The 26,361-nt window shown below is 26.9% G+C and overlaps 2 protein-coding genes across 5 annotated transcripts; one reads left to right on the plus strand and one right to left on the minus strand.

Moving 5' to 3' along the window:
- Positions 1-2,020: 2,020 nt before the first annotated feature.
- Positions 2,021-21,301, minus strand: LOC412055 (exostosin-3). 3 transcript variants are annotated; one of them, XM_006564456.3, is made up of 27 exons: positions 21,020-21,301; positions 20,281-20,409; positions 20,011-20,178; positions 19,392-19,552; positions 19,129-19,292; positions 18,730-19,062; positions 18,374-18,643; positions 17,970-18,281; positions 17,725-17,881; positions 17,438-17,625; positions 17,195-17,349; positions 16,902-17,119; positions 16,578-16,812; positions 16,268-16,518; positions 14,995-15,254; positions 14,018-14,475; positions 13,751-13,919; positions 11,808-12,046; positions 11,404-11,472; positions 5,875-6,415; positions 4,867-5,708; positions 4,588-4,803; positions 4,299-4,509; positions 3,973-4,229; positions 3,483-3,887; positions 3,308-3,412; positions 2,021-3,174 (listed from the first exon to the last, which is right to left on the minus strand). In XM_006564456.3, the coding sequence occupies exons 1-27, from the start codon at positions 21,179-21,181 to the stop codon at positions 3,070-3,072; spliced, it is 6,780 nt and encodes a 2,259-aa protein (XP_006564519.2). In that variant the 5' UTR covers positions 21,182-21,301; the 3' UTR covers positions 2,021-3,069. The 3 variants fall into 3 exon arrangements, with proteins under 3 accessions (XP_006564519.2, XP_016769825.1, XP_016769826.1); XM_016914336.2 differs by lacking the exons at positions 11,404-11,472; positions 11,808-12,046; positions 13,751-13,919; ... (14 more) ...; positions 20,281-20,409; positions 21,020-21,301 and adding exons at positions 6,490-6,723; positions 6,872-6,969; XM_016914337.2 differs by lacking the exons at positions 11,404-11,472; positions 11,808-12,046; positions 13,751-13,919; ... (14 more) ...; positions 20,281-20,409; positions 21,020-21,301 and adding an exon at positions 6,490-6,726.
- Positions 7,449-19,097, plus strand: LOC550726 (DCN1-like protein 1). Of its 2 annotated transcripts, XR_409965.3 has the most exons (6): positions 7,449-7,606; positions 8,131-8,344; positions 8,447-8,615; positions 8,698-8,911; positions 18,108-18,593; positions 18,925-19,097. XR_409965.3 is itself a non-coding variant. In XM_623117.6 (5 exons), the coding sequence occupies exons 1-5, from the start codon at positions 7,604-7,606 to the stop codon at positions 9,254-9,256; spliced, it is 765 nt and encodes a 254-aa protein (XP_623120.1). In that variant the 5' UTR covers positions 7,449-7,603; the 3' UTR covers positions 9,257-10,894. The 2 variants fall into 2 exon arrangements, 1 of the variants encoding a protein (XP_623120.1); XM_623117.6 differs by lacking the exons at positions 18,108-18,593; positions 18,925-19,097 and adding an exon at positions 9,092-10,894.
- Positions 21,302-26,361: the final 5,060 nt, after the last annotated feature.

Here is a 26,361-nt window from a genome sequence, read left to right on the forward strand (position 1 = left end):
TTCTCCTTTCCATTCCTCGTCGAATGTAAAACGGGATCACTTACGGGTGTTATCGCAGGTTACCTCTGCTCGACTCTCGGTTTATCGTTTCCTCGCACTGATTACACACGCGAGTACACGTTAATAACCGTTTCGAGTACGATGGTTACGGCGTATGGCGAAGCGAACGATATTCTCTCACTTCCGTGTTTCAGCGGTTCCCTTCTCGCCAACGCTCGACGCTAGAACAACACACGAATGAGCTTATTCCACACCCCTAGCGCGCTTATGTCCGCCAACGCTCCGCGATTGGTACTACTCTCACTGACGGTTCGCTCTCTCCTTCTCGCTCTTTCTCCTCCTCCTCCACTTCTCTCTCTCTCTCTCTGTCTCCCTTTCACCTTTTCTCCCACCGATTCACTACATCTTTCTCCCTCTACCCTCCCTATCTCTCCCTATCTCCTTTCCCCTTTCCCTCGTCAATCTAGCTCCTCTCTCTCTCTCCTTCTCCCTCTCTCTCTCTCTCTCTTTCTCTTTTTCTCCCTCCCCTTTCTCCTCGTCCCTCCACTTGGCTCGCGCACGGCACCGCCTGCACCTCTTGCCAACCCTCTCCGTAACGGGCTGAAACGAGAAAACCGGTCTCCGCGAAGGGGGCTAATTTCCGGCCGCGAATCGACTTCCTGTGAGGATTCTGGCGTCGAAATCGCGCGACCCACCGACAGGCCCTCGGTTCCATTCGCTGTCGTATATGGGAAAAGGAAAAAAAAGGAACGGGAACAGAGTCGAACCACCGAGACCGCGGAGGGAGCTCGACCCTCCTTCGTGGCTCGTGCTTATGTACGACCGCAGTTGCGCGAACCACTCACACCCCCTCCCCTACGTGTTTGTCCATTCGGGACATCTACCCGGTCTGCAAGGAATTCGGCTTTCTTCCATTCCATGTGACAGAGACCAAGGTGGGGGGGGGGGGGGACAGAAACGCGTCCCGAAAGGACGTGTGTCGCTCGCGAACACTTCTCTGTGGATTTTAGAGGGTTGTGCAGGGATCTTACAGGTTTTATCGCTCGACGATGGTTAAAGCGAATTCCAGCTTTAGGTTCCATGGAGTCGATCGCTGAGAAAACGTCCATTCATGCGGTCTTAATAAATAATGGGATGCGGTGTATGTCCGAACCAATAAGGACCACAGGCCGCACTTACGTCATGGAAAACTTGGTATTGATCGCACCCTAGGCCAATGGGGTTCACCGCCGCAACGGTGTTACTTTTGCCGTTCTGGCGGTGAATTCGAACGCCATCGAACGCTATCACGGTCACCACTGTGACCCGGGAAAGTATGAATTTTTCTGGATCAAAATTTCGAAGAGTCGATTAAAAATTGTATCAAGAAAAGAATATCAATAATACATGAGGACTTGTGATATATGAATTTGTTTCAAGGCTCGATTCGATGAATTTAAATTATTAAACGAATGATGAAATAGATAAAATGCGAAATTTGCGATTGTTTGACATGAATTTTGGTTGGCGATAGTCCGACGTAAAATGTATTAACACTACTAGCACGGCTGACTAATAATGATAATAGCCACTGTATTAAAGAGTAATGTTGCTCGTTATTATAAATTTAACGAAAAACTAATCGGATAAAAATAAGTTTCTAAGTATGCAAATTAGAAAGAAAGTTATCTTCGGCATTCGATGCATCACATAGATCACGTATTAAATATCGATCGATCAATATTAAAATCAACTATCATCAACAATTTCAAAATGGTAAACTTCGCCAACCAATTTCATATCTGTTTTTGTAATATACAATAGTATTTGGATACGGAAGATTAATGATACCTGGAGCAAAGCCAATGATATCAAAATGTATCTTTCGTATGCGAGAACTAAAATCAAAGTTTTCTATTCAATTTTATAAAGTAAATAGATTTTAATATACAATCATAAATAATATATATTCTTATTTTTTTCTTTCCACACAGATCTGAATTTAATTCAGGTTGAATTTACAATTCAATTTCATAATATTCGACGTAAAATCGAATTTACAAATTCACATTTATTTTCGCATATATCATGTTTTGTAATAATTGTAATAATTGTTATAAACAATGATATGTATAAACATTACTTGTTAAGCGTATTACAAAAAAAAAAAAATTAAATCCGAAAAAAGCTAACTTAAAATAAAAAATTGTACTTAATTTTAGAAATTTGGCACATTAAAATAATTTATAATAATAAAAACATCGTTGAAATATAAATGTTGATGATATAGAAGAAATAAAATAATTATATAATTATAAATTAATATAAATAGTTTTCATTTCATTTCTATTTTTTAATAAAAGGGGCACTTTTTCTCAATTTCATTTAGAATACATTTCCATATTTTTTTCGAGCAATGTCAACGCGCGTTAATATTTAATTATATTCATTTAGTTATTTACAAGTATAATTTGCGAACAGATTGTTGTTATATACAAATAGATTATTGTACAAATCGTAAAGTGCAATATGATGTATTCATATTGGTTATACCCCACATAAAATAAGATCGATGTATTTTTAATCTGATCTTATAAGATATGTACACATTTATGTCATAAAATTATTTATATATATGACATAAATATATACATTTCAATAACTTATTTTTTTATCTTCCTATCTGGTGCATCGTAAAAATAAACTCAGTTTTGTAAATTAATTTATTACGCTCCATCGTAAATCGTTAAAATCGGTACGATATATGTTATGTATACAACGACGTAAAAAGAGTTCATACTATATTTTATATTCTCTATAATATGTGTATATAATCGACAATCTTTCATTATTAAATTTCACTATAAATTTCGAATGTGCATTTTACTCAATCATGTACATTGATAAAAAAAAAGATACAATAAAAAAAGTAAGGATAATAAAAATTCTATTTGTTTCACATGTTAATATACTTCATAGGAAATTCAGTTAAAATGTTATCAAAATCATGTAAATTATACAAGTAAATATTACTAGAATAGCTATCAAGTAATATTTACTTGTACATTAATATTTCCATTTCTTTTCCTTTTATATAAATTTAAAACATTTTTGTTTATCATGTGGAATTCTCGTTTTAAATAATATTGAGTCAGCTCGATATTGAGTATTTAAAAGAGGCATATATCCAAAAACCTGAAAGTATTAGAATTCTTCAAAATGTTTATTATAATTCACTTCGTATTTCATTTTGAACATATATATTTAAAATTGTAAAAAAAAACCTGAATATGAAAATAGAATATGAAAATAATGAAACCTGATTTACCTGAGAGAAGAAATTGATACATTTGTGCCTTTCTTGAAAATGTGTATCATCTTCCGAAAGAGAAACAGGACAACCAGGACATCTAAAAGTCCATCGAGATGTGACCTAAACATAAGAAAAATTAATTACTAAAAAGATTCCGAAAATAAATATATTGTATGTATATTATAATCACTTTAACAGGTGGTTTTCTAGTAAGATGAGATATCAGAAAATTCATAGCAATATCTTCGCAATTCATATATTCATCAACTTTGTCCCGAATTGCTTGTGGTAACCAATGTGTATATAGATATGTATAATGTTTATGAATAAATGCAGCACCAGTTAAAACCATTGATAATTCGCATGAATAATTAGAATTATAGTTCCAAGCATTGTGATAATTCTGGTCCCATGCATGAAAGCGACCGGGAAATCCAACAACACGATCTCGATGTTCTCTCCATACTCTGAATCCGAACATAATTTCATCATGTCGTAAATGAGCATCGTCGTCTACTGAAAGAACAGCTTCCGTTTCGATAGCATCAAATGGTAAAAATCTATTATTTAAACTGTTCCTTGGAGCCTTGATTACCTACATACAAAAAATTTATTTAATTTTATTCATAAGAATAATAATATAATAATATATAATATATAAGAATTCTAGTAAAACTTACATGAATTGGTACTCCAATATCAGGCCATTTTAAATCTTCCATAGGTGGTTTTGGACTATTCCATACTACTAGAACTTTATTTAAATATGGTAATCCATACAATCGAGCTAAAGAATTTATAAGAACTTGTTCTCGTTCATATGTCAACATCACAATTGTAAATTGTTCTCTGGGATAATTTCCGCCTAGAGCTTCACTAAATTCCTTACCCGCACCTCCAGCACCTTTACCAATCGGCCTGAATCCCATTTCAGAACCTGTGATTAGTAATGTTCTAAATAAAATCTTTATTTTAGAATATTATTATATGTTAAAAATTGATTTACCAAGAAATTTTGCATCGCTAGGAAGGACGGTATCAAAAGGTAATTGCGGATATAAATAAAATGGATCCACCCAATCATTCCAGATTTCATGACCCTGAAGTAACATTGTAGTATAATTTCTTTTAAATGCAGGAGATGGATAAGATGGTTCCAGAGGTCCTAAACTTTCTTCTGCTTCTGGTTCAGCGATAATAGTATCAGATTTTAAAGGCTAACAAAAAAAAAAAAAAAATATAATTTTTATGCATGATACAAAATATATTAAATCATTTTATGCTATAATATTTACCACAAAGCTTTCATTAAAGACACTTGGACTGGCAGTTTGAGGTGCTGGCAAAGGTGGTATACCGAGTCGATCTCTAATTACAGCTACAATAGTATCTACCGCACCTTGAGCAGTACTTAAATAATGTTCCCATATTAATCTACCTTGTCTACGCATACTTAAAAGATCAGTATCGAGAACTGCACGTAATAGGAAATGCATTTCTGTTACCCTGGCCTAAAAATCAAAACAAATCTAATAATCACAAGCAATATCATATTAAAAATATCATATTTATACCTTTGGCAAAAAGATAGCTGCTCGTCTCCAACTGATAACTTCACTATAACTTAATAAAATTTGATCACCACCTAAAAAAACTGGGATAGAACCCGACCGTAATGCTTCATACAACCTAGCCTGCATAGATGAAGTGGTTACAAATGATGTATTACTAGGCGCTAAAATTAAAACAAATGTTGATTCTTTCAATATAGCTTTCCTCGAAGAATCTGTTCCACACAAAGACCAGTCAAGTATTTCTACTACATTTTTCTCTTCAGAGGCTGGTATACATTCAAATTGAATGAAAAATTTATCCAAAGTTAATCCTGTACTCATATCTTTAAGATGTTGTATAATAAAAGCATCCAAATTATTTTCATCAATTGTTAATTTTTCTATATCTACATCTGCATCATCAATTTGATGTGTCATAGTAGTAATTTTTGGAGATCTCATTTCTCCTTGAAAAGATAATAAATATTTTCTTCTTGCTGGCAACATTTGTGCACATTCTTGCCAGACATCACCACCTGGAGGTCCTAAAATTGGTGGGACAACTAAATCAAATCCCTCACGAAATTGATTTCTAAAGAATGTGGATTGTACTATTATAGCTCTTCCCGTATCTATTCCACTAAAAATATCACCAGATTCTACAGATAAATCTCTACGCGCTAAATTTAATAAAATATGATTTCTGCCATCTCCACCCCAATATGGGAGTGCATGTAATTTTTTTACATCTATAGGTTTACGAAATTTTTTATCTACTTTTTGTTGAATAGAGAGAGCTTCCCCTATGAGTACTATATATATACAAGCTTCAGCTGCATTTGTAGTGAGATGTGGATTATATCCTGAAATAAAATAAAATAAAAAAAATATATGGATATTAATATATATATATATACACACACACTATAATTATAAATTATTTATGTTATAATTATTATTTATAATAATAATATTTTATTTATAATAAATTTTTATTTATAATAAATAATATTTTATATTTATATATACCTAATGTTTGTTTTATAGTAGTTTTTAAAAATCCATCAACATCCCATCCAGAATTTACTACAGAATACTGATCAGGATCATACAAATATACTGGAAAACCACTAGTTAATGCACACCGACTGTGATCAAAACAATTATACATTCTACATGAATGTGGTACAGTATTAGGTAATACTACAGGAACAGAATTCATTAATATACGTTTAGGTGGTGCTAATTCTGGTGTATTTCTTTCCACTGCTTCTCTTTGAGCTACTTGTGCTTGTTCAACACTGATCTTTAATCTATCAAGATCAGTTTGTTGATGCAATAATTCTTGTTTTAATTCATCAATTTTTTGAGTTAAACTACTAACTTCAACTTGAAGTCTTTGCCTCTTTGCACTCAGATCCCTAAGTTCATTATTTACAGAAACTTTAATACGCAACATTTCCTCTATTCTCATTTTCAATTGAGAAGCCTTCATAGGAGTAAAATCTTCAAAAGCCTCCAGTGTGGAGAACGTACGATAAATATCTTTATCTGGGGAATCAGATTCCACCTAAAAAAAATATAAAATTTAAGATTTTGAATCAATCATAATATAATATTTCTATTTATATCCAAAAACAATACCTTTGATAAATAATAATGAGTGAATAATGGTACAATGAATAAAACAGCAGATGTTAACATTATAATTCTAGACAATTTAATATGCGTTATCCAATGATATATTTCTCTACCACTTCCATTTTGATGGTATAATGGAAGTATTTCAAATATACTTCCTCCCATCATGTTATAGATCATTCATGTTTATTTAAATTTCAAATTAATAAACTTATTTTGTAATTGTTTAACAAATTCCTGCTGACACATTGAGAATATTTATCATTAAAAGAAACACACAATCTTATATTTAATAGTTTTATTTCACAGAAAATATTAACATCTTTTTATAGTAATAGTATTTTATAAATATTAGAATTATAATATTAACAAATATATTTCTTACCAAAAACATGATAATTGTAGAATTTTTATTGACATTATTGATAACCTAAAAAGAAGATATCCTTTTTTCACATATTTTAAAATCGCAATTGAGTATCGCTACAAATAAATCATTAATATTATTATAAAAAACTCAATAAGTACATTTTATTTTATATATACACATTTTTATAAAAAAATAATTCATTCACATAAAATATATAAAGAGAGTTGTCAAAATCACAATAAGATCAAAGAATCACATGGAGACGGCAAATTTAAAAAACAATATCAATATTAATAGTGCTATTTTTTCATTAATGTTTATTCATTCTCTTTTTGACGTATGTCCTTGTAACTTCGTGTATGCATTCATTTGCGTGGGCCAATATTTACGATAGCGTTTTGTTGTTATTTCATGAAGACTTCATCCTTGACTTCTACCTAATACAAAAAAGAAAGATTTCGTACCGATGCCACCCGACGTAAAACAGAATCACGTGACATTTTCGATGTTTTTTTATCTTATTATGTCGTAAAATGTAGTATTTAATAAATTAAATGTAAATATTTTAAATAACCCGCGATATTGTTCTCGAAGTTGCTTTCCTTTGGCAACGTCTGGTGGCATTGCTTATAGTCTTGTTGGTGTATTTGCATTTCTCAGGACCTTCACAGAACATGCGCATGTTCATGTCAAGTGTAGTGCAAAGGAAATAATATTTTGGCTTTCGGGGGCCTAAAATTAGCTAAAATGGTGAGCTCTTAATAAATTTACGGATTATGTTAATCCAACGATCTTTAAAAATAATTTTGCTAAAAAAGTATATTTTGCTTTTTATGTTCTTGACAATGTATTAAAAAATGTTAAAATAACCTATCATGAGTCAACGTTAATGTTCCCTTTTGCACTAAATACAAATCAATTTCGTGGCATATCTTGTGACTAACGACTTTGTGAAAAAGTGCATGAATTTTTTATTGCAATAGAATATAGTTGTTATTTAGAAATTTTCAAATTTGTTAATATTTTTCACTGAGATGTTACTCAAAGTAGTAACAATACTCGTAATAAAATCTTTGTTTATGAGTTTTTTTCGAAGTTGATTTTGGTCTTATAAATAAAAAGAAAATTTATAACATTATAATTTATATACAAGTTGATAATAAATTATTTATTTAACATAATATTTAATATTATATAATAGAAACAGATTATAAATCTTTCTTATATTAATCTTCAAAATACATGCACAATAATGTATCTAATTTTTGTTGCAGCATAAGTTAAAGTTCTCACAAAGAGATAAAGTAAAGAAATTCATTACATTTACACATACTGGAGAACAAACTGCAATATATTGTTTAGCACAAAATGATTGGAAGCTAGACTTGGCAAGTGATAATTATTTTCAAAATCCTGAGGCATATTGTAAAGAACCAAAAAATACAGTAGATAAAAAGAAACTAGAAATATTATTTAGTCGATATCAAGGTAATTTTATGATTCATTTTTTATATATAATAATAATGTATATATAAAGTTAAAAATATGTCTCTAATATTTGCATAATATTTGATTTCATAATTGAAATAGATCCAAACGAGCCTGATAAGATTACAGCAGATGGAATAATGAAATTTTTGGATGATTTGGATTTAAGCCCTGAAAGCAAATTAGTATTAATAATTGCATGGAAATTTAGAGCAGAAACACAATGTGAATTTACTAAAGATGAATTTATGAATGGAATGACAGATCTAGGGTAAATCAAATTTTTTTATCTTTTAATATGTTTAATTTTCTTTTACATTATTTTAATATAATTTTTTAAAATTATTTTCTAGTGTTGACAGTATAGATAAATTAAAAGCTTGTTTAAGTAGTTTAGAAAATGAATTGAGAGATCCTCAAAAATTTAAAGACTTTTATCAGTTTACATTTAATTATGCAAAAAATCCAGGACAAAAGGGTTTAGATCTTGATATGGCTATTGCTTATTGGAACATTGTATTAGATGATAAATTTAAGTTCCTGCCTTTATGGTGCCAATTTTTACAGGTAGGATATCTAATACATACATACATATATATATTATATATATATATATTATATATATTATATATATATGTGTGTATGTGTGCTTCTTATATAATATAAATATTGATTAAGCCTAAAAAGGAGGCTTCCATATTGGTTAGGTAAATATTATGATACAAAGTAGTTAACACTATTTTTTAGGAACATCATAAGAGGTCAATTCCAAAAGATACATGGAATTTATTATTAGATTTTGCACTTATGATCAACCCTGATATGAGTAATTATGATGAAGAGGGAGCTTGGCCAGTACTGATAGATGATTTTGTAGAATGGGCACAGCCCCGAATTCGTCAGTCCCTCTAACATCTTTTTGTTACATCTTTAACTTCATATAAAACAAAGCTTTATTTATTCAATTATAAAATCGTATATTCTTCAAGTGAAACTTGATCATATTTTTCTGATAGAGCATCATTTTACTTTGTGTACAGAGTATATGATGATGAAGCAGGAGTATTATAATTGTTAGGATCAATCTAATGTATAATAATTCTCTCTTTCTCTCTCTATAATGTAAACAAATTTATATGTGTGTATATATATATACATATGTATATATATATATATATGTATACATATATAAAATTCGTAAAAAACAAATTGATTTCATAAATAATTAGAATTTCTGTATCATTTAATTCCAAAATTACAAAACTATTAAAATTTTACATAAGAATCCCATTATTATACATCTGTCTGTACAAAGTAATATGATGTATAATCAGTTTGTTCAAAAAAATAATAACAGTGAAAAATGCTCAATTATCGACTGTATTTGCAAAATCTGAAGAAATCGCTGACTGTGTTCCTTTGCACGAATTTGGCTTCAAAAGGAGAAATCATAAGAAAGATTCATTTATATCATTTTGTAGATAGTAATTTCTAGAAATTGCGTTGTTAAAAATTGTTATTAAATAAATTTTACGACACTCTACAGAACACTTGTAATATACATACAAAAAAAAAAAAAAGAAAACACAGAGAGAAAAATCTGTATTTTAAACAAAACGTTATTTCGGCACTGGTATACTTATCTTTTTTACTATCACCAATTTAAATGGTGACAGAAAAAGATTTGTTTCTGTTTTATTAGTGAAGAATAATATTTATATTGTAATTCTGAGATATAATAGCTGTTAGGGAAAATAAATTAAGAATTTTTTACAAGTTTAAATTATGGGTTTCATTTACAATTATTGCAGATTGAATATATTTTTTTATAATATCATAAAAATAATGGATATAAATATTTATTGGTTTCAAAATTTACATAAATCAAATGTTATCAAATTGTTAAGAAAGCAAACAACTGATGAATCCTCATAACAAATTTTTTGTTTATACTACAAAGTGTTGTAGTTATTAATAACATTTTAAGTTTTATGTTTTCTTTCTACTTCACAATGCAATGTGTGTGATTAATGCTTTTGTAGCTTAGCAAAGTACACAAATTTTCAAAACTACTAATCATTTTAATTTATATATAATGCAAAAAGATTACAGAAACATAATGTAAAGAAATATATATCTCTGCAACTTCATGGTTAACAATTAAGAAATCAGAACATTATATCTGTTTAGGTATACTAACATTGAAAGGTGCAAAGTAGAGAATTAGCAATATAAAAAATATGTCGTCCAGAAATTTTGGATTATATTTTATAAGAATGTTAAACAGTTAAAATGAAGGTTCTGATATATGCATTCATTATAAAAGGAAGAGTCCAGTAAAATGTTGTCAAAAGTATGTTTGTGCAATGCAAAAAGAAAAAATCACAATGTATATTACATTCATTTAAATGATATTAAGGAAAATACGATTTTCAGATTTAAACTACGTTATTTTTTTAATATTTTATGCATTGCGCGAACACTAAAAGATTGTAATAGTTTTAGGAAAAAATTGTACATAATGTAAATAAATCTGTCAGTCTTAATCTACATAGTATGTGTAATTAAACAAAAAATACCGTAATCATTATATTATAATATTTAGTTTCAAACAAAACTATTTAAATATAACAGTAAAATAAATTTTTACTGTTATATAAAATAAATTTTTAAACTTTATATATAAATTTTACTTTTTTTTTAGTATTTTTGTATAGCTTTTAAAATATTTACATATGCACACGTAAGTGTGTAGAAAAGTAAGAATTATTTTACTAGATTATTGTTCTCTGCAATGACTGCCACAGTTGCATAAAGGATTACAGCCACAGCATTGTGAATTGAATGGATATAAAAATGCTAGCTCATATTGATTTGCTTCTGTATTGTAACATTCATTTAATATATCCTCTGTGTACCAATTGCATAAATGTTCCAACTTGTCTATAGTTGTCTACATTATTTTTTTTACTATTAATATGACATGCATTACTATCATTTAAAAATATTGCAATATTTATTAAATATCAATCTTGTTATATATAATTATAAATCCTTACCTGTGCAATAACTAATCCCCGATTTGGATTTACAATTGTACTATGACTATGAGAGTCAAAAAAAGTTACCTATAGACAAAACTTTTATTAAACAAGATTTTTATAGACTTCACAAAGTTGTTCTTACCATATTTTCTTGAAATATGAATAGTACTGTACGCCCACAGGTAATAAGAAGCATAAATAAATTCTTAGATCTTGGTGCTAAGTACCATTTATGTAAAAAATCATTTATATGTTGATATAAACCATTTTGAATCCTTTCATAAAATACTTGAAATGTCTATAAACATAATTGATATGTTTTAATATGTCAATATATTTTATGTTACCAAGTACATAAAAACATTTTAAATCACAAAATTATCAAAGAAAAAGCAATAGAATATATGTTTAATTTGTACCCATTCTCTTAATAGATTTAAGTTTCTGCCTCCAAGTTTTAATGCTTCTTCTGTACTAAGATACGGATGAGAAACCAAACCTTTCTTAACAATCCATGCATGAATGTTATTACCTTCTATCATAGCTTCAGCTATGATAGCAATAAATTGAGGAGATTTTTCTATATTATATATTAATAATCCTGTTTGAGATATTCGTTGAGCAACAAGAAGACAAATCAGAGTACATGCTTCACTAACTAGAATAGAAAATATATCATTCGAAAAAACGAAATTAAAATATGAAAAAAAAATTTTTTTTTACTTGTTTGTCCTGGAGGAAATCGACTTTGTGAAAATTCTTGATTATACCAAAGTACTACTACGCTATTTTTAAAATAGTTCTTCGTATACGAAGAAAAGTAAGAATTGAGTAATAGCGATAAGGACATAACTTTTCATGGAACCTTCAGTTGATATGCCATTTATTACTTGTAAATTTTATATGTGAAAGCATTTTTTCTTATCTTGACTTACAAAAGATTTCATGTTCCGTCTATTAAGAGCCATGAAGCTGGTCGAATAACGAATTTGTTTTTGAATTCACACAAATCAAATTAAAAAGTAATAATGTAATATATTTATGTACACACCTTCATACTGATAAAACAAAATTAAAATCTTATTACGTTTACAATATTGTATTCCGAAAACAAGATATTCTATTTCTTTTTATAAAATTAATATCTTAAATATAAATTTCATTAGTGCATTTATTATTTGTATCTCGACTTGTAATCGTACATTATTGGCATTCCATCAATGGTATGCACAATGCATGTTATTTAATTATTCTCCAATTATTGAATTTATAATATTTTTGTTACATTATGTGAAAAAATATGAATCATCTTTTACATTTTACATTCATTATAAAATTCAAATAGAGTTTGAATTATTTTATCTCTTTCATTATATACATCGGCTCATACTTAACACTTATTGCATAAAGTGAAAAAAATATCTGTTATATATAACACAATGACAACAAAAACTGAGTATATTGTATATAGATTTCACAATCACACAAGTCATGTATACAATTATAAATAACAGAATTCAATAAGATAAAGTTACTCTATGGATATAAAGAAAATACCTGTATGTATACATATGTGTATATATATATATATATATATATTATATATATATAATATATATTTATTTACATTTAATATATTGTAAAAATGGAAAAACCTAAATGATTTCAAATGATACATATTATGTTAATTGAAATAAATGTTCTCAAATAACATATTATTGTTCAAAGATTTTAATATCTAAATTGATAATTTCTATGATATTTGATGCTTCTTTCTTCTTTTGATGCGTTAAGCATCATAAAAATGCACTATTAGAAACAATGATACTTTTGATAATATAATCTTCCTGTGCAAGTACACATACATGTATTGTCATATTTTTTAACATTGTCCTTATATGCATAAATATTAGCAATGTGCTTCGATTTATTTATTACATATTTTATATTATTGCCATAATTTTTGCTTCGTAATTCATTAAAATTGATTAAGCGTGTTACGATTTCCATGAAATAAATCATATGTTGCAAGTATTATTTAATTTTTTATAGTTAAAAATTAAAATATTCTTCTAGAGTCACATTTTCTCTCTATATATATTTTTTAATATGAACAAAATTATATTTTGCTAAGTGTATGACACCTGAATGATTCACAGAAATATTTCTGTTGTGGAGATGCATTGGAAACTGATAGTTTCCCTTGTCAAAATATCAAATTGATCTTATCATACCTAAAAAAAAAAAAAATAATTATATATTTATATTTCATCATATTTCATAATTTATTTTAAAATCAAATAAATATTATTTACTATTGATCAAAACGATCTGAATGAAGGAGGATAACGTGACGGTATACTCGTATTAATATGACGTGATAAATGTTCCCATCCTAAGATATTTGCAAGTTCTATACATTTTTCATCAACTTCTTTTAATGGATGTTCTTCATAATAACGTAATAATAATTTTAAATAGCGGCCATAATGATTATTAATATGGGCATGCCATAATGAAAGAGAAATGACCTATAAATAAAAAATAATAAATATATTTAAAATATATATTAATTAAATATGTAATATTATTTAATAAATAATGCAATTATAATAATAAAACTTCTTGCCTTGATATCAGTTGGTTCAGCAAATTTTTGTACTTCTTGCCAATGATGTGTTACACTATCTAATAAATGTTCATAGGATTGACGATCTCCTTCTCCTTTCTTTGCACTGTGTACATATAATCGCGATAATGCACACCCTTTTTTCACTAATGCTTTTATCAAACTGAACTTTTGTTTTTCCATAGTTGCCCTAATCTTTGTTGCATCATCACGTTGATCGCTTTTCAAGCCATAATAAGCTAAGAGTTTATCTTGATCAATATTAGTAATCACAGCATCTGCGACACTTATTATTTGATTTGCCAGAGAAACAGATTCTTCTGAAATATCATCATGGGGTACATGACGTCGAGCTTCAGGAGAGTCCAAGGAAATCAGCATGGCAGTGTGAACAGGTAAATGATCCGAGAAGAGATTTTTCAATTCTCCATATAGTAGATTTGCATATTCACCAGGTTCTATTAATAATAATTTAAAATCAATTAATCTTTAACATAATTACAAAAATACAAACATATATTTCTATTACAAATAATAGACCAAACTTTTCATAAATATTTGAAAAAAATTATGTATTTAATTATTTTTGTGTTGAAATAATTGGTAAATATATAATAAATATTGTCCACTAACTTTTTTAACATCACAAGGGAAGTGAAATATTAAAATAATTTATTTGTTATGCATTACATAGTCATGCATTAACATAAAACAGTGAAAATATAAAAATGAAAATATAAAAAAAAATTGATATTAATATTGATATTGATATTTAAAGAAAGTTTTAACAATAAACAATATAAGGTTTTAAAAAAAGGTTCAAAATTGATGTTTTATCGCATTCTAATGACTTACTCGTAGAAGGCGCTATTTGTAGAATTGAAACCGGAAAGAAAAACAAAATATTTATATGATGATAGACTTTACATAATATATAATTATATATAATTAACAAGGTAAATGAAAAATCTAATTACCAAGTTTTGTAAGCCAACTGCATTTGAAATCCCTAAGTGCTTCATTATATTCATCCCATTTAGTAGGCTTTTCTTTGTTTGATGAACTGTAGGAACTACTGCTACTACTGCTGCTACTGCTACTACTAGATTTCTTGTTTGGTTCAGACAAAATATATTTAAATGTGTGACAATCCACTTTTTTTCCATTATCATCTTTACAAAAAGTCAATGTACCCTGTAAATAGCTACCACTTCCTAAGGTAATACCTCTGGAAACTCTTTAAAATAAAACAAAAAATTAGTTTCTTTTTAATTACATAAATATTACTGTTTAAATATCTCACTACAGAAAAACAATGTATAACTAATAAATTATGATGAAAAAAATGCATAATATTTTTATATTTAAAGAAACTATTTAAAGAAGCATTATGTGTAAAGAATAAATACATATAAAGCAAAATTCAAACAATATATAAAATTATATTAAAAATAACTAAAAAAAAAACTTTTTATAAGCCAAAGAAAGCCAACTTTATATGATTAATAATATTGATTTTTTAAATTAATAAAATGGTTATTATATGTGGTTATTATATTTTACATTTAATGTAAAAAATAAATTAATAAAATGGCAATTATATGTACATTTGTTTAAATTATAAGCGACAGATAAATAAAATTTTTTAAAAATAATTTAACATAAATATTAAAAAAAATACTAAATTAAAATGCTATGAAGCAATGCATAAAATAAAACATACATCTATTGAAATTATCTGCTTCAATAAATCAATTTTTTTTTAATCAAAAGCATGTAAATGTTTAAAAATGTTTAAAAAAAAAATACTATAGACTTACTTGTTTTCAGAGCTGCAATGTGGGATAAAAAAGGAAAAAATTGAGTAATATTTTTAAAATGATTGATTTATATGGATAAAAATTAAAAAAATATAAAATAATTTGTATAAAATTATTTTATATTTTTATTGATAAATATGAGAAAAAGATAATAATAAATTTTAATAAGTATCTCATCTAACATATTTTGAACATTTACATTTTAAATAGTGATGAAAATATTCATGCACCTTTTTTATTTGCATAAGAAAATAATATGTATAATATTAAATATGCAAAATGAATATAGAATAATCTTAGAAAGAAACATATATCATATAAATTCTAAAATAATTATATATCTTTTTTAACAACGTATAAATAATAAAATTTGTAACTTTATTATAAATAATATGAAAGAGCCAAATTTATTTTAAAATAAAATACTTACTTGTTTTCATTAGATATAGGAGCAATATATAAAGGAAGAATATGACCAGGTGGAACTGAAGCTGCTATCATTTTTTTGCCACCAATAATAGCTTGTGATTGACTGGCATAAACATCTAAATTAATTGGATTACTTAATTTATGACTCAAAAGAAACGGCATTTCTGTTAATCTATCAAGTAAATCTTTCTTTTCGTGACGTATATGTATCTTCAAAGTATAATCGCCTTTTTCTATTTTTTGATTAGAATACTGTAATAAAAAATAATATTATTTATTTTTTAATGTATTATTTTATAAAAATCACTTACTTTTGATGGATATGCATCTCCACAACAAATAAGCTGTTTATTACTGTCATATATCATCCACATTTGACTTTCATATTCACTTTCATATAATAAATCGCTAAGTAATGCTGCATTTGGAGTTATTTCAGTTACTTTTGCACAATGGAACGTATATGTTAATTGTAATTCATAAATTTGTCGCGAAGGCGGAATAATATCTCGTTCTCGTAAAGGTGCAATCCTTGAATCAGTAGGCCTATCATATCAGAAAAGAAAATAAAATTAAATTAATTTATTTTCATATATGTATATGCATATCTTGTATAATATTTTTATTATACACACTTTAATATTTGTACAGATGATTTGAGACAAATACTAGGAACTACTTCTTCATTTCTAAGAGAACTTCGAACTTCTAAACGATTTATACCATCTCCAGATTGCATTGTAAGATTGCCACTTATCATACGAACACCATGAAATTCTATGACATAATCGACTAACATGTCGCCTATATTTGCCCAATATTTTGCAATAACTAATTCTAAGATTAATCCGCCCTATGAAATTTTAATTTGATTTTTAATTAAACAAGAATTTAATTTATTTGAATGTATATAAGAAATTAGCAATACCTGAACAGCAAATGGATGAACAATTTCTGATTGAGAAGTAACAGTAAACAATTTATTAACTTCGAGAGTCTTACAGGAAAGTCGAGGTTTTAATTGAACGCTATGGATCACAAATCTTCCAGTTTTATCTTTTTCTGTGCTTTTTAATCTAATCACTAAATCAGATCATATCATTAATATCATTTATTTCATATATCCAGTATTGTGATATTGTGTATGAAATATTATAGAGAAAATACATACCCGCCCATGTTGCATCTTCAGGAACGAGAATAAAATGTCGATAAATTGTATTCGGTTTAAATAAAATATTTGTATAAGTTAAGTCTGGAAGGATCGCAGTTTTTGGCAGTGTTTGTGGTTGCACTACAGTTACTGGTATTTGGAACACTGGACCTTTTGCAACATCTGTTACATCATAAGCGCGGACACTATAAACGATAATTAAAATTATACAATAAAATAAATATATATGATTATAAATATTATAAATATAATATTATAAATTATAAATATTTGGATATATTTACCTAGTTGTATGAACACCTTCGGGTAAATTGAAACCATCAACTTTGATCGCAAATGCGCGAACCATATTCATTAAATCAAGATGTGTTGGAAAATGTACCCAAGATGCATCGCATACCAAAGTTAATTTCAAATTAAAAGCAATTTTGAGTGTTGGATCTATAAAATTCAAATATTATAATGAATTATATTTGTAATATATAATGAAATTATAATATCAGAATAACAAATATATAAATATTTATACCAGTATTTTCACTATTAAGAAATACAGGTTCAACAGTAATGGCATAATCTTTTGGCCGATCAATAATGCTGCTTCTCATATGAATTCCTTTAGCATTATTTGGACCACAGTTAATAGTAAATCTTACATCTCTTTCAGGTACATCACAGTAAGTAATAAGATTATCGAATGCACGTTCAACTTGTAATAATCCCGAACCTTGTGCAAAAGGATCTAGATTTTGTATATAATGAGCTGTATTTTCAAGTGCTCTTTTTATACTATATGGAGAATAAGAACAACCTTTGGCAACAAGCCCTGATATAAGTATTGCTACAATATAAATATCATTATTATTAATATATATTTCTCTTATTTGTAATATTTTATATAATCTTTATAAAAAAAAAAAGAAATCAATATACCAATAGCTCCAGTTACATGAGGAGCTGCCATGCTTGTACCATTCATGAGTTGACTTTTTCTTAAGGTAAAATTGGGAACACTAGTTATAGCTCCTCCTGGAGCACATACAGTAATTCCAGCTCCACCATCGATCATTGGACCACGAGATGACCACGTATACGACATACCAGGCATTTTTTCTCTTAAAGAATATTCAGCTACCATCATATCAGGAGAAACGTAAGCACCAACACTAATTACACTATTAGAACTAATATCTGGTGGTGTGCCTATATGAGTTAAAATGGGATATATTAGATATTAAGATATTAAGTAAATATATATTTAAGATTTTTTAATATTCTTATCTACTAACCAATAGTACATAAAGCAGGCCCAAGATTACCAGCAGATGCTACCCATGTTACACCATATTTATCAATAACTTCATTCATTAATTCTCCTATTCTTCCCGTATTGGACCAATGAGCATGTTCTCCATAACTCATATTTATTACATGTATTTTCTCTTTGTGTTTCATTACATGTATCATTGCACGTACTACTGCAGTTCCTGTTTCCATTGTGCCAATACGACCATCTCCAACACTTAATGAAATAATTTGAGCACCAGGAGCTACACCATTTAATTCGGGATTATCAGGAAAATATGCAGCCGCAATTGAAGCTACATGTGTACCATGACTTGCTGTAATAATAAAATTAATTATAAAAAAGAAGAAAGATTTTGAATTAAATCTTATCTAATACTTACAGCATAAACTAACAATTTCTAATGTATTTCCATCATCATGAATATTAATACTAATATTTAATTGATCTTCGGGTATAAGTGGTGCATACTGCCTTGTTATAGTGTATTCTCCTAAAAAGACACCAGTTTCCAAATTACCTTCTTCAGAAGTATCAATACATGCTCTATAACAAAAAATATAAAAGATTAAATTAAATATCAATGTTTGTAAAAAATATTTTAATACACATGGAAATCCAAAAATATCCTACATATATTTTTACCTCCAAACTTCACCATCATGAAAAACAACACAGTCATAAGTAGGTCCTACATCTGAATATTTTTTCTCAATATTATTTAATATTTCAACTCTGGCTTCAAGTTCCTCTTTTTCTAGTCTTTCTTTTAAAGTAGTTAATTGTGGATTCTTTGCTTCAAATTCCTATGTAGAATAGTTATATAACATAAAAATCAAATTGCTTTTTTATTTATTAAAAATTACATGTTCAATATTTGCTTATATTTTAATTAAATTTATTCTCTTGTATTTAAGCATACTATTATAGAGAAACATTGCATACTATTACATAATGAATCAATGGCTTTACAATAGATCAAACTGCCAATTATAAATATAGCATTAGATACAGATCACTGTGACACATTGTGAAACTGGCCTCATTTTATTACATGGTTCAACATACCCACAACAACCCTATCTTTGGATCAAATGGTCTAAAAGCCTATTTTTATTCTTATTCTTAAATATTAGTTATTTTAATATATATATAAAATTATTTTGTGTATAAAATATACAAAAATACTTTGTGCAAAAAATTAAGATTTCCTATTTTTAATATGTATATCAATATAATCAAAATGCAATTATCAATTATTTACTTGTAATTGTCTAGATGCTTCTGCAAGTGCAGATTTATGATTATTATCCCATAAACGTTTTTTTCTTTCTACTAATACTCTTTCTCTTAATTTTCCTGGATATAATGAATATAGATTCTTTATTCCAATATGATATTGTCCACTGGGATTTACCCAATTAGATGGAACCTAAAAGAGAAATAATTTCTTTGTTTATATATATATATATATAATTATGAATAAAATTAATAACGCTTAATGTACATTTATATATAATATATTGAAATATACCTTTAATTTACGGCCAGTTATACCAATTATGTATCCATCTGGTGCCTGTACAATTTTACTAGTATCTACATCTCCAGCTCCACTACAGTCATATCTTTCAATAATTTTTGGCTTTCCATCTGAAGTTTCCTATATGAAATATATATTCATTATAAAATTTAATAATAAATAAAATTTTATTTAAATTTAATTTTTCTCTTATTTATAATTTATTGTTGAACAAAAATTACTATATTATTTTGCAAAATATTATATTATTAGTATTATACAAAAAAAAAATGTCAAATATAAATTTTTAAACTTCTAAAAAATGATCAAAACATTTCATTTTCCAACACTAATTCATGATATGTAATTCCATAATTAATATTATTCAATCGTTTATTGTTAGTAGTATATTTAAAATTAGATACATAATTTAAAAAATAATATAAAAGAAATCTTTAGAACAAATCTTCAAAATATAATTAAAAATAAGGATAGATTAAAAAAAATAATAAATCTAAATAATGCCATTTATTATCAGTAACGTAAAATTATTCGAAATCTTTCACTTTGTACACAAAGAAAACAAAGAAATTTAACGGAAACAAACGTACTTAGTAAATAAAATTTTAAACAATATATATTAATACCACAAAAAATTAAGATACTTAATTAAATTAAAAAAAAACAGAAAAAAGTAAAAGAAAATTAATTTTAATAATTGCGAGGCGTGTCTATATAAAAGCTTACTTACCTGCATACCAGGAGCTCCAGGATCAATCCCTGAATCAAAAATTGCAATGATGACTCCTCGACCATCATATTCAGGATATTTGGTAAGAAATTGAGTGACACCAGTTTCTTTTTTAGGTAAAAGACCCCAAACAGGAAAATTACAATCAATGACCTCTGCCATATTTCAAATACCACTGCCACCGCGACTCCAGAAAAACTACTTGAGATGTTTCCTTTGTACTGCCACAGCCTTATATATCAATCAAAAAACAGCATCTGCGCCTGCGTCAATGACTACAGAAAATTTTGAGGTTAAGTTATCGGTCCATGATACGTCAGACTAAATAGACAATAAATGAAGATAAGATATAGAATAGATCTAATATTCAAAATCATTTTTTTGTCCCATGTCGCAGAAGTATTAGAATTCTTTTACTACTATATATGTGTCATTCTCAATGTTATGGATTCTGTTTAGAATAAGATATAACATTAATAATAATAATTGAAATTGAAACTAAATTTCAATATAAAATAAAAAATGGAATAAATATTTTGTTACAAAGCTTTGTTGCCTCGTATTCGATAATAATTACTATTTGAATAGTTAATTGCATGGTTTAAAAATGTTTTACAAAATTATGAATTATAAAAGAATAGATTTGATAGAATAACTGCGATAGAATAAATCATAAAATATTTCAAAATTTCATCCTATTTGCTTTGTGACCGGACCAGATATTCATTTATTTAAATTTTATTACTGCAATAAATTGAGATCCACATTAAAACTCGTTTCATATAACAAGGAATATTATTTTCTGTGAGATATCCTAAAAATATATTCTAAAGTTAAGAATATAATATCTATGTATATATTTTTTGTTAAAAAATTAAGACACAGTTTTGAGAGAAAAATAATGAAAGCATATTCAAATGATATCTCATCTATCTCCCTCATTTATGGTCACGCGCTAAGAACAAGTATAGACAAGGAGAATAAATAATAGGAAAAGAATAAAATAAAGATAGAATAAAAATTCAGGAATCCGCACAATATTTAGAATGCCATAAATGAAATACAAAAAAAGAACAGAAAATAATGAATAAAGAGAGAAATTAAATAAGAATTGATTATCAATGCCATCTCTTAAATGTCAAACACATTTCTTTAAAAATGAAATAAAATAAGAATTGAATGTAGCGCCCTTTTTTAAATATTCTATCTTACCTTTTTTTTGAAAAGTTATCTTGTATTTTTTGCTATTATATCAATTAACAATTCCTATAAATCCTATCTATGTATATATTTATTTATATTCTTATAAATAAAATAATTATATTTTATTATATATTTTATGTGTAGTAAATTTTTTTTACAAATATATATATAAATATATATAGATTATATGTAAATTAATTATTATTACAATAAATTAAAACTTATATATAAATAAATGTTCCTTCTTTTCCTTATTATTCATCTCATATTCCTCATATTTTCTAAATTTCTCACATACTTAAATGATTTTCAAATTATAATATAAGATCTCTTTCTATCTTAATTTTATCCTAATTATTGATGAAATGCATTTTGCCGATAAGTAAGATACCTATTAAAAAGTTTTCGACATCAACGCCATCTCGCGTTTGGATTCACGAAGCTCCGACTCGTTACTAGCATAACATGATATGCAAGGAGGTATGCGAAGTCATAGAGAAGGAACGCAACATTGTGCGAAAAGGACAGAGAACATTTAAAATAACACCGCATGGAAAAATCATTAATTACTCGTTTTCTACTTAAAATTTCGATACATCTGAGGTCTCATTTTAAAGCTAGAATTCCAGGCAACTTTCTCATATCAATTTTAATACAAAATTGTCTTTATTTATTTAATTATTAATAATTAATGCGTCATACGTTCTAATACATTGAGGGCGCCATATTGAAAATTCATTAATTACACGTTTTCTACTGAAAATTTCTGCACTTTTAAGCATGCATCTTGTAGCTACAATTATAGATAAGTTTCTCCTATCAATTTTAATGTAAAATTATTGTTAATTATTTAATTATTAATAATTAACACATCATATGTTCTAACATGTTCTAATACATTAAAGACGCTATATTGAAAATTCATTAATTACTCGTTTTTTACTGAAAATGTTTGCACTTTTAAGCATGCATCTTACAGCTAGAACTTCAGACAAGTTTCTTCTATCAATTTTAATGTAAACTTATTGTTAATTATTTAATTATTAATAATTAACGCATCATATGTTCTAACATATGTTCTAACATATTCTAATACATTAAAGATGCTATATTGAAAATTCATTAATTACTCGTTTTTTACTGAAAATTTTTGCACTTTTAAGCATGTATCTTATAGCTAGAACTTCAGACAAGTTTCTTTTATTAATTTTAATGTGAAATTCTTATTAATTATTTAATTATTAATTATTAACGTTCATATATTCTAACACGTTCAAGAGGTTATATTGAAAATTTATTGATTACTACGTTTTTCATTAAAAATTTCTGCACTTTTAAGCATGTATATTGTAGTCAGAACTTCAAATAAGTTTCTTCTATCAATTTTGATGTAAAATTCTTGTTAATTATTTAATTATTAACGATTCATATGTCATATGTAAATTAACGTTACCGACATGCAACACATTTTTTATTAATTTCACATTATTATAAGATTTATTTCTAAATATCAATATATGTATCTTAAACGTTGTTTCCTTCTCTATATTCATGTATAATTTTTATTCATAATCTTCTTATTATTTAAATAAATAAATTAATTGTTTATGATTCGGTTACCGACGGGATATTTACGATCGCAACATTCTTTATAATAATTGCTAATAAATATTTAATGATAAAGAATTTTACATTAAAATTGATATGAGAAAGTTGCCTGAAGTTTTAGCTATAAGATGCACGCTTAAAAATGCAGAAATTTTCAGTAGAAAACGTGTAATTAATGAATTTGCAATATGCTCGTTCAATGTATTAAAACGTATAACGCGTTAATTATTAATAATTAAATAAATAAAGTTAATTTCGTATTAAAATTGATATGAGAAAGTTGGCTAGAGTTCTAGCTTTAAAATAAGACCTTAAATGTATCGAAATTTTAAGTAGAAAACGAGTAATTAATGATTTTTCCATGCGGCGTTAATTTAAATATTTTCTATCCTTTTTACACAATGTTGCGTTCCTTCTCTATAACTTCGCATACCTCCTTGCATGTCATGTTATGCTAGTAACGAGTACGAGCTTCGTGAATTCAAACGCGAGATGGCACCACTGATATTTTCTATTTATTATCTTTTCCTAATTTATCGATAAAATTTAAATTATCTTATCAATATTTTATGAGAAAAATAAGTGCAACAATTTTATATTTAGTAATATTCGATAGTTTTTTTAAGAAATTTAAAAAGTAATGAATATATGCAAATTTTATTGTAATTATTGATGAAATGCATTCTGCCGATAAGTAAAATACTTATCAAAAGGTTTTCGCCAGCAACGCCATCTCGCGTTTGGATTCACGAAGCTCGTACTCATTACTAGCATAACATGATATGCAAGGAGGTATATGAAGTCATAGAAAAAGAACGCAACATTGTGCGAGAAGGACAGGAAACATTTAAAATAACACCACATGGAAAAATCATTAATTATTCATTTTCTACTTAAAATTTCGATGCATTTAAGGTCTCATTTTAAAGTTAGAACTTCAGACAACTTTCCCATATCAATTTTAATACGAAAGTTTCTTTATTTATTTAATTATTAATAATTAATGCGTTATACGTTCTAATACATTGAAGACGCCATATTGCAAATTTATTAATTACTCATTTTTTACTGAAAATTTTTCCACTTTGAAGCATGCATCTTATAGCTAAGACTTTAGGCAACTTTCTCATATCAATTTTAATGTAAAATTATTGTTAATTATTTAATTATTAATAATTAACGCATCATATTGTCTAACATGTTCTAATATATTAAAGACGCTATATTGAAAATTCATTAATTACTCGTTTTTTATTGAAAATTTTTGCACTTTTAAGCATGCATCTTATAGCTACAACTATAGACAAGCTTCTTATATATCAATTTTAATGTAAAATTATTCTTAATTATTTAATTATTAATTATTAATGTTCATATATTTCTAACACGTTCAAGAGGTTATATTGAAAATTTATTGATTACTCGTTTTTCATTAAAAATTTCTGCACTTTTAAGCATGTATGTTGTAGCCAGAACTTTAAACAAGCTTCTTCTGTCAATTTTAATGTAAAATTCTTGTTAATTATTTAATTATTAACGATTCATATGTCATATGTAAATTATCGTTATCGACATGCAACATATTTTTCATTAATTTCACATTATTGTAAGATTTATTTCTAAATACAAATATATGCATCTAGAATGTTGTTTCCTTCTCTATATTCATGTATAGTTTTTATTCATAATTTTCTTCTTATTTAAATAAATAAATTAATTATTTATGTTTCGGTTACCGACGGGATATTTACGATCGCAACATTCTTTATAATAATTGCTAATAATTATTTAATGATAAAGAATTTTATATTAAAATTGGTATAAGAAGCTTGTCTAAAGTTCTAGCTACAAGATGCATGCTTAAAAGTAGAGAAATTGTCAGTAAAAAACGAATAATTAATAAATTTTCAATATGGCGTCTTCAATGTATTAGAACGTATAACGCATTAATTATTAATAATTAAATAAATAAAGAAACTTTCGTATTAAAATTGATATGGGAAAGTTGTCTGGAGTTCTAACTTTAAAATGAGACCTTAAATGCATCGAAATTTTAAGTAGAAAATGAATAATTAATGATTTTTCCATGTGGTGTTATTTTAAATGTTTTTTGTCCTTCTCGCACAATGTTGCGTTCCTTCTCTATGACTTCGCAGAGCTCCTTGCATGTCATGTTATGCTAGTAACGAGTCGGAGCTTCGTGAATCCAAACGCGAGATGGCGCCACCAGTATTAAATTTTTCTATTTACTGTATTTTCCTAATTTATCGACAAAATTTAAATATTTTATCAATATTTTATAACAAAAATAAGTGCAATAATTTTATTTTTAGTCATATTTATTTGTTTTTTCTTTTAAATTTAAAAAGTAAAGAATGTATACTAATTTTAATTTTACTCTAATTATTGAAGAAATGCATTCTGCCGATACCTATCAAAAAGTTTTTGACATCAACGCCATCTCGCGTTTGAATTTACGAAGCTCTTATTTTAATTCATTAATTACTCATCTTCTACTGAAAATTTCTACA

Source organism: Apis mellifera, linkage group LG10 (genome assembly GCF_003254395.2).
Source record: "Apis mellifera strain DH4 linkage group LG10, Amel_HAv3.1, whole genome shotgun sequence".
Taxonomy (NCBI): domain Eukaryota; kingdom Metazoa; phylum Arthropoda; class Insecta; order Hymenoptera; family Apidae; genus Apis; species Apis mellifera.